Source organism: Uranotaenia lowii, chromosome 3 (assembly GCF_029784155.1).
Source record: "Uranotaenia lowii strain MFRU-FL chromosome 3, ASM2978415v1, whole genome shotgun sequence".
NCBI classification, from domain to species: domain Eukaryota; kingdom Metazoa; phylum Arthropoda; class Insecta; order Diptera; family Culicidae; genus Uranotaenia; species Uranotaenia lowii.
Genome location: NC_073693.1, coordinates 298,360,302 through 298,373,323, shown reverse-complemented (window position 1 = coordinate 298,373,323; position 13,022 = coordinate 298,360,302). Strand labels below are relative to the sequence as shown.

The 13,022-nt window shown below is 39.4% G+C and overlaps 2 protein-coding genes across 2 annotated transcripts in view; both read left to right on the top strand.

Annotated features, from left to right (window-relative positions):
* LOC129753644 (dynein axonemal heavy chain 5-like) overlaps window positions 1-5,018 on the top strand; it is a gene marked incomplete at its 5' end in the record, with an annotated part of 37,178 nt that extends 32,160 nt beyond the window's left edge. The window contains 2 exons of the mRNA XM_055749479.1: window positions 4,733-4,828; window positions 4,917-5,018. Coding sequence (XP_055605454.1) covers window positions 4,733-4,828; window positions 4,917-5,003 — 183 coding nt within the window. The remainder of the gene's footprint in view (window positions 1-4,732; window positions 4,829-4,916) is intronic.
* A 2,376-nt stretch (window positions 5,019-7,394) lies between these two features.
* On the top strand, window positions 7,395-12,665 carry LOC129753643 (uncharacterized). The gene is made up of 2 exons (XM_055749478.1): window positions 7,395-7,684; window positions 8,267-12,665. Exons 1-2 carry the CDS (start codon window positions 7,395-7,397, stop codon window positions 12,663-12,665), a joined length of 4,689 nt encoding a protein of 1,562 aa, XP_055605453.1.
* Window positions 12,666-13,022: the final 357 nt, after the last annotated feature.

Below are 13,022 nucleotides of genomic sequence, written 5' to 3'. Positions count from 1 at the left end.
CATCTGAAATTTCTTTAAAATAACTAAATGAATTATGAAATTTCATTCTTAGGTCAACTCATAAACTTTGCACTTTATTTTGTCAATTTGGATTTGGTGGCCCACGTTCCCCACAGTTTTTCAAAATATAAAAAATAATTTTTTTAAAACAGTCAGAACTGGGGAAAATCGTGTATTTAAAAAATAAACAAAAATGCCATCTTTTATAATAGAGAATTTATGAAGCATAGAAAAAAAATAACCCATGATACCTCACTATCCCCTACCTAATATTCGGTTTTCCAACGTTTATTTCACGGATATTCAATACACGTTTTAAATAGTCTATCTTAGAATCTTTAAAGAGGAAAAGCTACATATCAGTTTCAATCATGTTGAAGCTTACAAATTCTAAGCTGATTTTGGTTTGTTTATAATTCTACAAAAATTGCATAAAATCAAAATAGCTGCGATTGAGCAAACTGAATTTTAAGGAAAATATCGTTACGTAACGATGAGCAATCCTTTCCCCCCCTATGTCACAATTCATAACGCTCGAGCTTACTACCTCCCCCCCCCCTAGGAGCGTTACATAATTTATGGATGCCCACTAATCACTGAAAATCGTATGAAAGCCCCTCCATATACATACGTATTGGGAAAAAGGGCTAAACTAGACGAAGTCTAATTTCACTTTCTGATGCCATCTTGAAATCCAAAATGGCGGTTTCTTTCTTAGGTTGCTTTTAATCACTGGAGATCGCATGAAATCCCCTCTATACTCGTATTGGGTAAAAAGGCTTTCCATTTTCTAAAGCGAAATTCGACTTCTTCTATTTTAACACTTTCAACTGATATCCATATTGTTGAGGGTTTCATTCGGTTATCAATAACATACAGGTTTGAAAAGAAAAGTTGAAGTTGGCATCTTGGATTTTAAGACGGCGTCAGAATATCAAATTCAACTTCTTCTTGTAAAGCGCTTTCACCCAATACGAATATTGTAAGGTTTTCATTCGATTTTCAGTGATTAACAGCATTTTAAACTTAAGCGGAAGCCGCCATCTTGGATTTTTAAATGGCGTCAGATTGTGAAATTCGACTTCTTCTTGCTTAAGCCTTTCATCTTGGATTTCAAGATGGTGTTGGACAACGAAATTCAACTTCTACTCGTTTAGCCCTTTACCCTATACGATATTGTGAATTTTTCATAAGATTTTTTTTTATAATTTACAGCTTTGAAAAGTAAAGCGGTAGCCTTTATCTTGGATTAATGATGGCGTCAAGCAACAAGGGTCCTTTCACTCAATACTCATATTGGAATTTTGTTTATCGCCGCGCTTTAATGTATCGACGTTTTTCGGCGGATTTTAGAATCAAAAACGTTATTACCATTCGTCCAGACGTTTCGAGCTACTATGGCTTTCGCTCCTCTTCAGTGGACACTAAAATTATATTTTAAACAATGAATTTTTATCTAAATTTACAATATTTGAAATCTTACAAACTACTGGCCTTCGTCTATACTAGTTTGATTCGGGACATTTTGTTTTGATTTTCGTTTACATTTGTATGTTAGTGTTTGTGACAATTTTTTAATTAAAGAGTCGTAAGCTGCAAGAAGTGATCAACAAACTGAAACTGTCGACACCTTAAATGGGTTTCATCAACGGTTACAGTTCACTATCGAGCGCGAATTGAATGGAGAAATCAAGTTCCTCGATACAATTTTCCGCCGGGAAGGAAATGGCATCACAACGGAATGGTTCCCAAAAGACGAAAAAGGTCGCTATCTAGACTTTAATTCGTTAAGTCCATATTCGCACAAAAAGAATACTGTCATTGCTTTAGTAGACAGGGCAATAAGGTTATCACACGCAAAATATAGGGAAAAAACACTTAATACTGTAAGAAACATTTTGAACCTAAACAACTATCCACAATATTTTGTTACGAGTATTGTTAAAGAACGAACACATAAAATTTACAATACTTTGAGTATAACCAACAGAAATTCAAGCAAATTTGTAACAAAGCCGTATTGTTCAGGATTGGGGGAAAGTTTTCAAGGTACTTATGGCAATTTGACATTAATATCGCCTTCCAGCCTTTAGATAAAATTAAAAATCTGATCCTCACAAAAACTAAGGACAAAATTCCCAAAAACAAAAATACCAATGTCGTGTATGAAATTAATTATGGCAAATGTTACAAATCATACACAGGTGAAACTAGTCAGTTTTTGGAAAAAAGATTAAAACAACATAAAACAAATGTATCTACAAAACAAATTAGCATTGGACTAGCACAACACAGTTTGGAAACTGGTCACCTTTTCGACTTCTACAATACAAACATTTTAGAAAAAGTTACAGGCTATAATGCAAGAATCACAGCTGAAACTTTTTACATTAAGATTAGAGGTGACAACAATGTAGTCAATAGGCAGATAACCTCCTGTAGTTTTAAGACAGCTTACGACTCTGTAATTAAAAAATTGTCACAAACACTAACATACAAATGTAAACGAAAATCAAAACAAAATGTCCCGAATCAAACTAGTATAGACGAAGGCCAGTAGTTTGTAAGATTTCAAATATTGTAAATTTAGATAAAAATTCATTGTTTTAAATATAATTTTAGTGTCCAGTAATTCCAGTAATTTGAATTTGTTTTTATTTAACTCAAAAACAACACACATGTCTTATCAAAAATGTGTAAAAATGGGATTTCTAATTCAAATATGTGCAATCTAGCCTGAGTGTGTCCTGTTTTGAAATCTTTATCGAGAACTGTCACCTAATTTTATTTGAGTTTTAAAATCTAGCCCTGCGTGCAGAAAAAATAGCTAGACACCAACTTCTTAACTCATACATGTTTTATTGGAATTTTAATAGAGTATTTAGAACTGTTTCTTAACAACTTAAACAGTATATTCGGTAATAGCTTTAAAAGCCTTTTCAGAACTACCTGAAAATAAATCGTTGATCAAGAATATAAGCATTTTTCATGACCATAATAAAACAGTCATAAAACTTGTTGCATATAAAATGTCATAATGAAATTTTCTAATGATAAAAGGTATAATCTGTGTTACTCGGGTGAGGATCAAAATTAGGATCGGGATAAGGTTTAGGATTAGAATTATAATAAGGATCAAGATCAGGATCAGTACCAGAACCAATAAAAAATGACGAACAGGATCAGGTTCATTTCCAGGATCAGGTTCATTTTTAGGATCAGGATCAAAATCAGAAATAGGATAAGGTTCCGGATGAAAATCATAATCAAGATCAATGCCAAAACCTTTACTTGAAAAAACAATCATCACTTACTTTTATGAATCATTTTTGATCGCATGGGTTGACTTTTGTTAATCTTTCGGACACATAAGTTCATAATGTTATGTTTACATGCGCTAAATTGGGAGACAATCTGTCAAGTGGTTTTTGAGATAACTAATTTTGATGAAAACTTCATCAACACAATCAAAATTGTTCACACAAGAAAATACACTTTTTTAGAGTATAGGCCTTAGGACAAGAATTAGGATCAAGGTTGCTGAAAAAAAATATGAGTTTTTGACAAGAAAAATCATGTCAAACATCAACAAATTGGAAATTTCTTACAGTATTAATTGAAAAAAAAAAAAACAATTTACAAAACCTTGTTTTCATATTTTCATGTAGGTATTATAGTCAGAAATAAAAAGTTAAAAGTGACAATCAAAAATATAATTTTGGAAATAAAAATTGGGGATCAAAAAAGGTATCTTGGTCAAGATATGGATAAGAATCAGGATCAGAGTTATGATCTGGATTAGATTTTTCTAAATTTTACAATGTAGTGAAGTTTTGTAATGCAGCGGAGTAAACATTGAGATTGTGTCCAATGATTTAGTAAATAGAGTGGAGGTTCAAGTTTTTTTTTAAACAAATCTAAAATGCCAAAAGACACAACAAACACTAACTTTGAACTTCAAAGTTCACTTTAAATATATTATGTACCTATTATTACTATTATTAACGATTGAATAATATGAACGAAAACAATGGAAAAATGCAAACTTATAAGTAGTAATGGATAAGTTTTTGAGTTAAAATATTTTTTGGCAGTTTTTAAATGTGTATTTGTAATTTGGTTATTTATCCATTTTTTTTTTTATCAAGTTAAGCATCCTTTTTGCGTTATATAGAAAAAGAATAACACATATTTTTATGGCTGTTTCATTTTTTTTATTGCTGTATAGTTGTTGATTTGCAGCTTTCATCGTTGTTTATTTGTACATTGATGTTTTGGAGTTCTAGAATTTTCAGCTTCAGCTATTGCGTAATTTCGGTAGGACCTCTTATCACTGTGCTTAGATACGAATGCCAGCACAAATTCACGTAATTTCGTTACGAGGTGAGTTAGATTTTAGAAATGGCACTGGCACCGCGAGTGAATTCGAAAGTCGTCGTCGTCGTCTTGGTTGGCAGCACAATTATTTCCGCATTTTGGTCCAAATAAAAGCCATAATTTCCTCGAATCTCCACCCCCATCCGATTGGGGTTTGGGTGTAGAGGAAAATTGGTTATCAGTTGTCTGGCTTGGCGCGCTTAGCAGGTACCTACTAGTTTTATTGCGCTTGATTGACAATCCAACCGGAAACCATCGCCATCGGCATCGATAGCGCTGAACAGCGAACAATAATCTTGATTATTTTCTGAAAACACATAAATAACGCGCTCCTAAAATTTTCACCTTTCACAAGATTTCCTGGGAGTCGACCACGCTTGGATTCTGGTATACCGAGTTGCTTGAGCGTAATCAACAATTTCGTACCTGGATCAACACGGATCGGCCCAAGGTAATGGATTGGATTTTTGTTATGTAGCTTGTGGCGGGTTTATGCGTTTTTGGAAAGAATCATTCAAATATCTCTCTTTTCCTAATAGGTGTTTTGGATGACCGGATTCTTCAACCCACAAGGTTTTCTGACGGCCATGCGGCAGGTGAGTACTTTTGTAAATTTAATTTTCTAATAAAAATTTGAAATATTATTAACTAAGATAGAGGAAATGGAATTCTGTTTGTTCTGTTCTGTGTATTCAATCCAGTTTTCGACCTACTTAATTCTGAATTTTGGAAGGTACTGAAACCGATAAAATTGCAGAATTTTACAATCACTACAACAGTGAAGTTTATTTATCTTTTAGAGCCTTGTTGTCATAATATGACAATAAACGAAGCGAAAGGTAATATTAAGTATTAGCATGCCCTCCGGCATAATCCATAGAATCTTATTGATGTACTCTTGTGAGATGCGAATGTCACGAACGTTATGTCCTCTGTTCTTATAAGATGCATACTCCCCACGCCACGCTTTACTAACACCACAACATTGAGTAGATACACCTAAGCTTGTCATGAATCGTTGATGTATCAATAGGGAAACGTGTCTTACCTACCTGGTGAAGATAAGATGGAATGACACTGCAGCAGCCCTTTCGACGACGTGATCAATGTCAATTTTCGAACCGGTATCAAAATAGGTTGCCGTGAGCCATTTTTAAGCAACAGTCCCGGAAGGAATTATATCAATCGATTTTATTCTAGTTTAATTGTTGATTCAACGCTCAATTCCTTCAGTTGAATTTTTTTCAAATAAATGAATAAGCTTTTATTTAAACAAATAAGTAATGCTTACCAATTAATAGAGTGATTTGTTAATAAATAATTGTCCACTGACCAATATGTGAGAATTGGTTCACGAACAAAATTGTCAACATATCAGCTGTCTTCAAAATTTTTGTAAAACCAAACCTAATATCAAGTTGATTTGATCGTCTATTGATGAAACAATAAGGTTTTAACGAAATCTGCAGATCTCCAGTGAAAACTCATCTAACACGAGGTTAAGTTTTGTTCAGTTTTTTGTAGGATTTTCAAGCTGATCGTTAACCTGAACAAGAATTTCTACACTTGCAAAAAGGAGTTAACGTCTTAATAATGCATTCCAGATTACTCGAATTTCTACGGAATTGCACGGATAGTTAATGAAATTTTGAGACAAGTTCTGAATTTTGTGTTAAACCGACAAGGATTGGCCCTAATTCATTCCCAGTATTTCCAATATTTAGCAAGAAACTCAAAATAAATTTTTGGTCCACAAACCAATTTTTTGGAATTATTTTTGTTCGATTCACAATCGGAAATGTTATTTGCATCGAAAAAGTTATTTGCAATTCGCATCGCAAATTCAACCATCTGCGATGAAACACCCTATCGAACCATCATCGACAATCATCAACTCGACCGAGTTTGCAGCGGAACAATAAACGCCGGCCGGCGTGCCGGTGAGATTTGTGGCTTCACACAATAGAGCCATCGAAATTGTGATCGATTGTGTGCTGTTGGTTTCATCACACGCGCTGGGGGAAAACCTACCTACAGACAGTCTTCGTTCGTTCGCAGCCGTCTGCACATCAATCAACGCGCAGCAAGTTTCCAACTCAAGCTGGAACTTGCTTTATAATTTGGAAGTGCTAGTTTTAAGTTGAAAATAGTTTAAGTTCAAAATATAATATTAAGTCCAAATAAAATTCTTTAAGTTTAAAGAGTGTTCAGCATGCAAATTGGACTTTAATTATTATTAGTGTTTAGCATGCAAATTGGACTTGTGAATAAAACGGTAGAAGAATAAACCGTGCGATAAGTGATAAATCGGACTTTTTATTTCGTGCAACGAAATCCGATTCGGCACACCGAATCTTCACGTAAGTGGTTCCGGATTTTGTCCACTGCCCTCCCGGGGCTTCGACATGGTCCTTCGAACCGGATAGACGTCGATAGGAATCCGTCTGACCGGAAAACACGTTTTGGATCCGGAATCTATCCGTAAAATGGCTGCTGCGCCATTTTGGAACCACGTTGCTGCTTGCTGATTTTAATATATCCAAGGCATATTTTATGCCTCACATAGGTGAGTGCGGTTCCAAATACTTACCGTTCCGTTATTTTTCTACCGGATCTAAATTTTTTCACTATCCTGGATTATACGTGACCTGCGAACGAACTATCATCGCCCGAGATCGAGCATCTCCCGGGTGACATTTGCGCGCCGAGGTGGAAGATCAATTCCTGTGAATTTCTCCAACCTGGCCTATCGAAAGCTTACCTAGTGCTACTACCACGTGGTCCAACCAATTGGAAGTTACAAAACGGACATTTTGAAGACGATTTGGTGCATTTTCGAGCTCATTATCCAGAGTCGACAATTCCTCCTGGATACTTACGGCCCTTTCTTGGTGCAGAGGCAATATTTATACAAGGCATATTTCAAGCCTTGCCCAGGTAATTAGGGTTCCATTTTCTATACGCCGATTTGCGCGGTCTACGCGGTCTTTTGATTTTAGATCCACACCGTGAACGAGATGTCGGCCGCCGAAAGAAAATTGCGGGGTCTCAAAAACCGCAAACGCAGCATCACGACTTCCTTCGCTGGAATTGTTAACTTCGTCAACGAGTTTCAACAAGAACGCGATGCAGTCGAGGTTCCAGTCAGGCTGGAAAATCTTGTTGAACTATGGAAGGAGTTTAATGCCGTTCAGCAGGAGCTCGAGATAATGGAGGATTCTGGAGACGACAAAACTTTGCAGGAGTACCTCAAGGAGCGCACGGATTTTGAGAGGAACTACTACCGGATCAAAGGTACTCTGCTTTTGTATGCTAAGCCGTCCCCTGAATTACATGACACTACTCGTCGTTCTGCGGAACCCTCCCACCAAATGAACATTAAACTACCTGATGTGAAAATCCCAATTTTCAATGGCAATTTTGATAATTGGCTAAATTTTCACGACTTATTCGTTTCGCTCATACATTCGTCAACGAGCTTATCCACAATTCAAAAATTTTATTATTTGCGCTCTTCTTTAGCTGGCGAAGCGCTAAAAATTATACAAACTATCCCTATTAGCAACGATCAATACCAAGTTGCATGGAAAATGTTAGTGGACCATTTTCAGAATCCCAGAAGATTGAAACGCACTTATGTACAATCCCTATTTGAATTCCTTTGCCTGAAACGTGAGTCTCCAGCAGAATTACACACACTTATCGAAGGTTTCGAGGCAAATGTGAAAATATTAAAACAGTTGGGCGAGGCAACTGAACATTGGGATGCCTTGCTCATTCATCTTCTAAGCGTTCGGCTTGATCCGATTACTAGAAGGGACTGGGAGGAATATGCGGAAAACGAAAACATTGATCAATTCCCTAAGCTTGTCGAGTTTCTCCAACGTAGGGTAAACGTCCTGCAAACAGTTTCCACTAAGCCTTCTACATCGCAACAATCTAGTTTCCCAGCTAAGAAGCCAGCTTTTCCACGAGTTAGCAATTATGGTAGTGTACAGAATAGTGGATTTCAACGCAATTGTTTCGTCTGCTCTGGTCAGCACAACATTTATCAATGTTCTTCATTCAACAATATGTCCGTCGATGAAAGGGAAAACGTTGTCCGCCGTAATCAACTATGTCGAAATTGTTTGCGTCGTGGGCACTTGGCAAAAACTTGTTCCTCTGAGTCTAGTTGTCGCAATTGTAATTGTCGTCACCATACCAAACTCTGTTCGCCTCAAAGGTTCGAAAATAAACCAGCTCAAAACATTAGATCAAACAAACCTAGTCCACCCATTCCGAAACCTGATAACCCAGCATCTGAAACTTCCGCTGCCCATTCTGGAGTCACTAGCTGCAGTTCACAAGGTTCAACCTCTCGTAAAGTCCTTCTTGCTACTGCGGTCATTTTAATGGTTGATGATACCGGAAACGAATACCCCGTCCGTGCATTATTGGATTCTGGAAGCGAGTGTTGCTTCATAGCCGAGCGTGTTAGTCAGCGTATGAAGGTGCAGCGGAATAGAGTGGATGTTCCTATTGCAGGCATAGGACAGTCGTCAACAAGTGTTCGTTCAAAACTCCGCTCGACGTTCAAGTCGCGGATTTCAAGCTTCAAGGCCACCGTTGATCTATTCGTTTTGCCAAAGGTTACCGTAGACTTGCCGACTATTTCCATAGACGCCTCCGCATGGGAAATACCTACAGGAATTCAACTAGCCGACCCTGCCTTTTACGAATCAGCTAAAATCGATGTGGTGCTTGGTGCAGATGTCTTCTTTGACCTCTTCAACGTTCCTGGACGAATTTCTATGGGTGATTCTATGCCGCATCTGGTGAATTCTGTGTTCGGTTGGATTATCTCGGGAAAAGTTCCTGAAAGGAAGGTCAACGCTCCTCTAATTTGCAATGTAGCAACTACAGCTGATTTACATCGAGATATGGAACGATTTTGGCTCCTCGAAACTGATGATTCTCCTGCTTATTCGCCCGATGAAATTTTATGCGAAAAACTATTCGTTGAATCGGTTTCACGTTCATCCAGTGGTCGCTATATGGTTCGCTTACCCATGAAGCAAGACGTTTTGAAAAACTTATGCGATAATCGGAGAACTGCTTTGCATCGATTCCGTCTTCTAGAAGGTCGCCTCAAACGAAGTCCTCAACTAGCAATTCAGTATCGTGAATTCATGGACGATTATATCAACCTGGGGCACATGAAACAAATAGATGATTCCTCAATCGATCACCAACCGTCTTTCTTTCTTCCTCACCACCCAGTGGTTCGAGAACAAAGTAGCACAACAAAACTAAGAGTCGTATTCGACGCCTCTTGTAAGAGCTCATCAGGTATTTCTTTGAACGATGCTATGCTGGTCGGTCCGACCATTCAAGATGACCTTAGGTCAATTATTTTGCGATCTCGAATTCATCCCATTTTGATTGTTGCCGATGTTGCCAAAATGTTCCGGCAGATTGAAATTCATCCAAACGACACACCTCTTCAGAGAATTTTCTGGCGGTCAGATCCCGAACAAGAAGTTCAAATCTTCGAATTAAAAACCGTAACGTACGGTACTGCTGCAGCACCTTTTCTCGCTACTCGAGTTTTGCAGCAGATGGCTCACGATGAGATTAAAAATTATCCAATCGCGTCCCAGGCGACTTGTCGAGACATTTATATGGACGATCTCATTTCTGGCACAAAAACAGTCAACGAAGCAATCGGGCTTATTACGCAGTTAGAAGGCATGTTTTCCTCAGCAGGCATGGAGCTACGCAAGTATGCAAGCAATTACCCGGAAGTCCTGGAGCAGCTACCTGAATCAAAAAGAGCTCTCCAGTCGACAGTAGATTTTGATAAGGATCAAACAATAAAAACGTTAGGCCTGCACTGGGAAACCAACACCGACCGTTTGAAATATGTCATTCTCGATTCACAAACTGAAATAACCTCAACGATTACAAAAAGAACAACACTTTCTTGTATCGCAAAATTATTCGACCCTCTAGGGTTACTAGGGCCCGTTGTGGTAACGGCCAAGTTTTTTATGCAAGCTCTCTGGAGTTTGAAAGAGGACGATAAACTTTGGGACTGGGATCGTGAACTCCCAGTAGATATGCAGATTTACTGGAAATCATTTGTCGCTGAGCTTCCGCTTCTGGATCAGCTTAGAGTCGATCGATTCGTTATGCTTCCGAGCACTGCCGATTTCGAATTACACTTTTTCTCCGATGCGTCGGGAAATGGATACGGTTCCTGCGTTTATGTTCGGTCAACCAACTCAAAGGGCGAAATCAAGACAGCACTTCTTACATCGTCTTCCAAAGTGGCACCTTTGAAGAAGCAGAGCATCGCACGTCTAGAGCTTTGTGGAGCACTCTCGTCTGCTAAGCTGTACAGCAAGGTTTCGAAGGCACTCCGGGTTCAAGCAAAGGCATTTTTCTGGGTGGACTCTACAACGGTTTTGAGCTGGTTGGCAGCAACACCTTCGTCATGGTCGACCTTTGTAGGGAACAGGGTTTCGAAAATACAAACAGCGACAGAGAAATGCGACTGGAACTTCATAGCTGGAGTTGAAAACCCGGCGGACATAATATCCAGAGGACTTCCCGCAAACAAACTACTCGACAGCAGACTATGGTGGGAGGGTCCGCATTGGCTCGCTCAGGAGAGGAGTTCCTGGCCAATGAATGCTGCACAATTTGAGATCACGGAAGAGGCTGCTCATGAGCGCAAAAGGAGTGCGCTAACGTCAGCTGCACATGCACCTACTTTTGTGGACACGTACATCGCCAATTTCTCGAATTATCAGCACATGTTGAGGATGACTGCTTATTGGAGGAGGTATTTCACCAATCGTCGTTTGCCGAAGGCTGAAAGGGTCGTATCTCAACCACTTACAACGGAAGAAATCCTTGGAGCTGAGAATGTTTTGATTCAGCTAGTTCAGCGAAATAGTTTTCCCGAAGAATGGAAGGATTTGGAAAATCAACGACCAGTTTCGAACAAATCTCAACTTCGTTGGTTCAACCCAATTATTGCCACAGATAAGGTTCTTCGAATTGGCGGTAGGTTGGGAAAGTCGGCTCAATCGTACGCATCGCAACACCAAATAATATTGCCAAAATCTCACGCTTTCGTCACACTGCTGGTACGATCTTATCATGAACGTTTATTGCACGCCGCAACCCAATTACTCACTAACACACTTCGTTTACGTTTCTGGATTCTCGGTGGTCGAACCACACCAAGGCTCATAGTTCACTCCTGCGTAGTTTGTTTTCGAGCCAAGCCAAAAGCCATACAGCAGCTTATGGCTGATCTGCCATCGCCACGCGTAAAACCATCAAGACCATTTTCTATCACCGGTGTAGATTTCTGGGGACCAATATACCTAAAACCTCGTCACCGTCGTGATGCACCTATTAAGGCTTATGTGTGCGTTTTTGTTTGCTTTAGCACTAAGGCCGTCCACCTCGAGATTGTAACGAACCTTAGCACAGCAAAATTTCTCCAAGCTCTCCGTCGATTTGTTGGACGTCGAGGCTTGTGTTCTGATATTTTCTCCGATAATGGGACGAATTTCACTGGAACTAATAATGAAATTCGTCGCCTTCTAAAAACCAAAGATTTTCGACATTCTGTTGCTCGCGAATGCTCCGATAACGGAATTCGCTGGCATTTCAACCCACCCAGAGCTTCGCACTTCGGTGGACTTTGGGAGGCTGCCATCGCATCAGCCCAGAAACATTTTGTTCGAGTTGTGGGGGACCGAAAATTAGAATTTGACGACATGGAGACCCTGTTAGTTCAGATTGAGTGTTGCCTGAACTCGCGTCCGCTCACCGAACTCACAAACGATCCTACGGATTTACGGCCGTTAACGCCCGGCCATTTTTTGATCGGCGAGGAACTGAAATCTGTTCCCGACGAAAATTGCCACAACATTCCGTACAATCGGCTTCCACAATGGCAGCAAATCCAGAAAATGCAGCAGGAGATATGGAATCGCTGGAATCTGGAGTATCTACACACGCTCCAATCTCGTACCAAATGGTTCAAACCTCCCGTGGAGCTGAAAAAGGACCAGCTCGTTGTCCTTATCGACGAGAATCAACCGCCAATGCGCTGGGCAATGGCACGAATCGACGATTTACACCCTGGTTCCGATGGAGTAGTTCGAGTCGTATCACTACAAACACCCACCGGAAAAACAACCCGATCAACAGCGAAAATATGTGTTCTTCCTATTCCATCGGCATCTGAAGAGCAAATTGCATCGAAAATTTCCGAATCACAGTAAGGACTGTGACTTCAACGGTTTCCAACGAGGATCAACCACATCAGCATCGGATTTCCGCATGGGCGGATCAATCTACGTAGCAGCTTATTTAAAATACAAGGCCCACAAACTGTAGGGTCCAGGTGAGGACCTTTCCAATCAATTTACTCTTTTGAAACCCTCTACCGGGTCTTATATATTCTTTTCATATCGACGAAAAACCGCCGGAGATGACATCGAGACGACAACTGGGTTCAACGCTTCGCTGGTACCATCATCGTCAACGTGGTCAACTCTCCCGGGGACAGCATCATCCAACAACTACTTATGGTCAACGATTCAACGTTCCAGAAATAGTTATTTCTGCGAGGGGCAGGA

What these genes read in the sequence shown, in the direction of transcription:
- LOC129753643 (XM_055749478.1), top strand. Translation starts at nt 7,395, where the DNA reads ATGTCGGCCGCCGAAAGAAAATTGCGGGGTCTCAAAAACCGCAAACGC. An exon ending in ATCAAAGGTACTCTGCTTTT is followed by an intron (nt 7,685 to 8,266) that starts GTATGCTAAGCC and finishes TCTCCAACGTAG; the next exon opens with GGTAAACGTCCTGCAAACAG.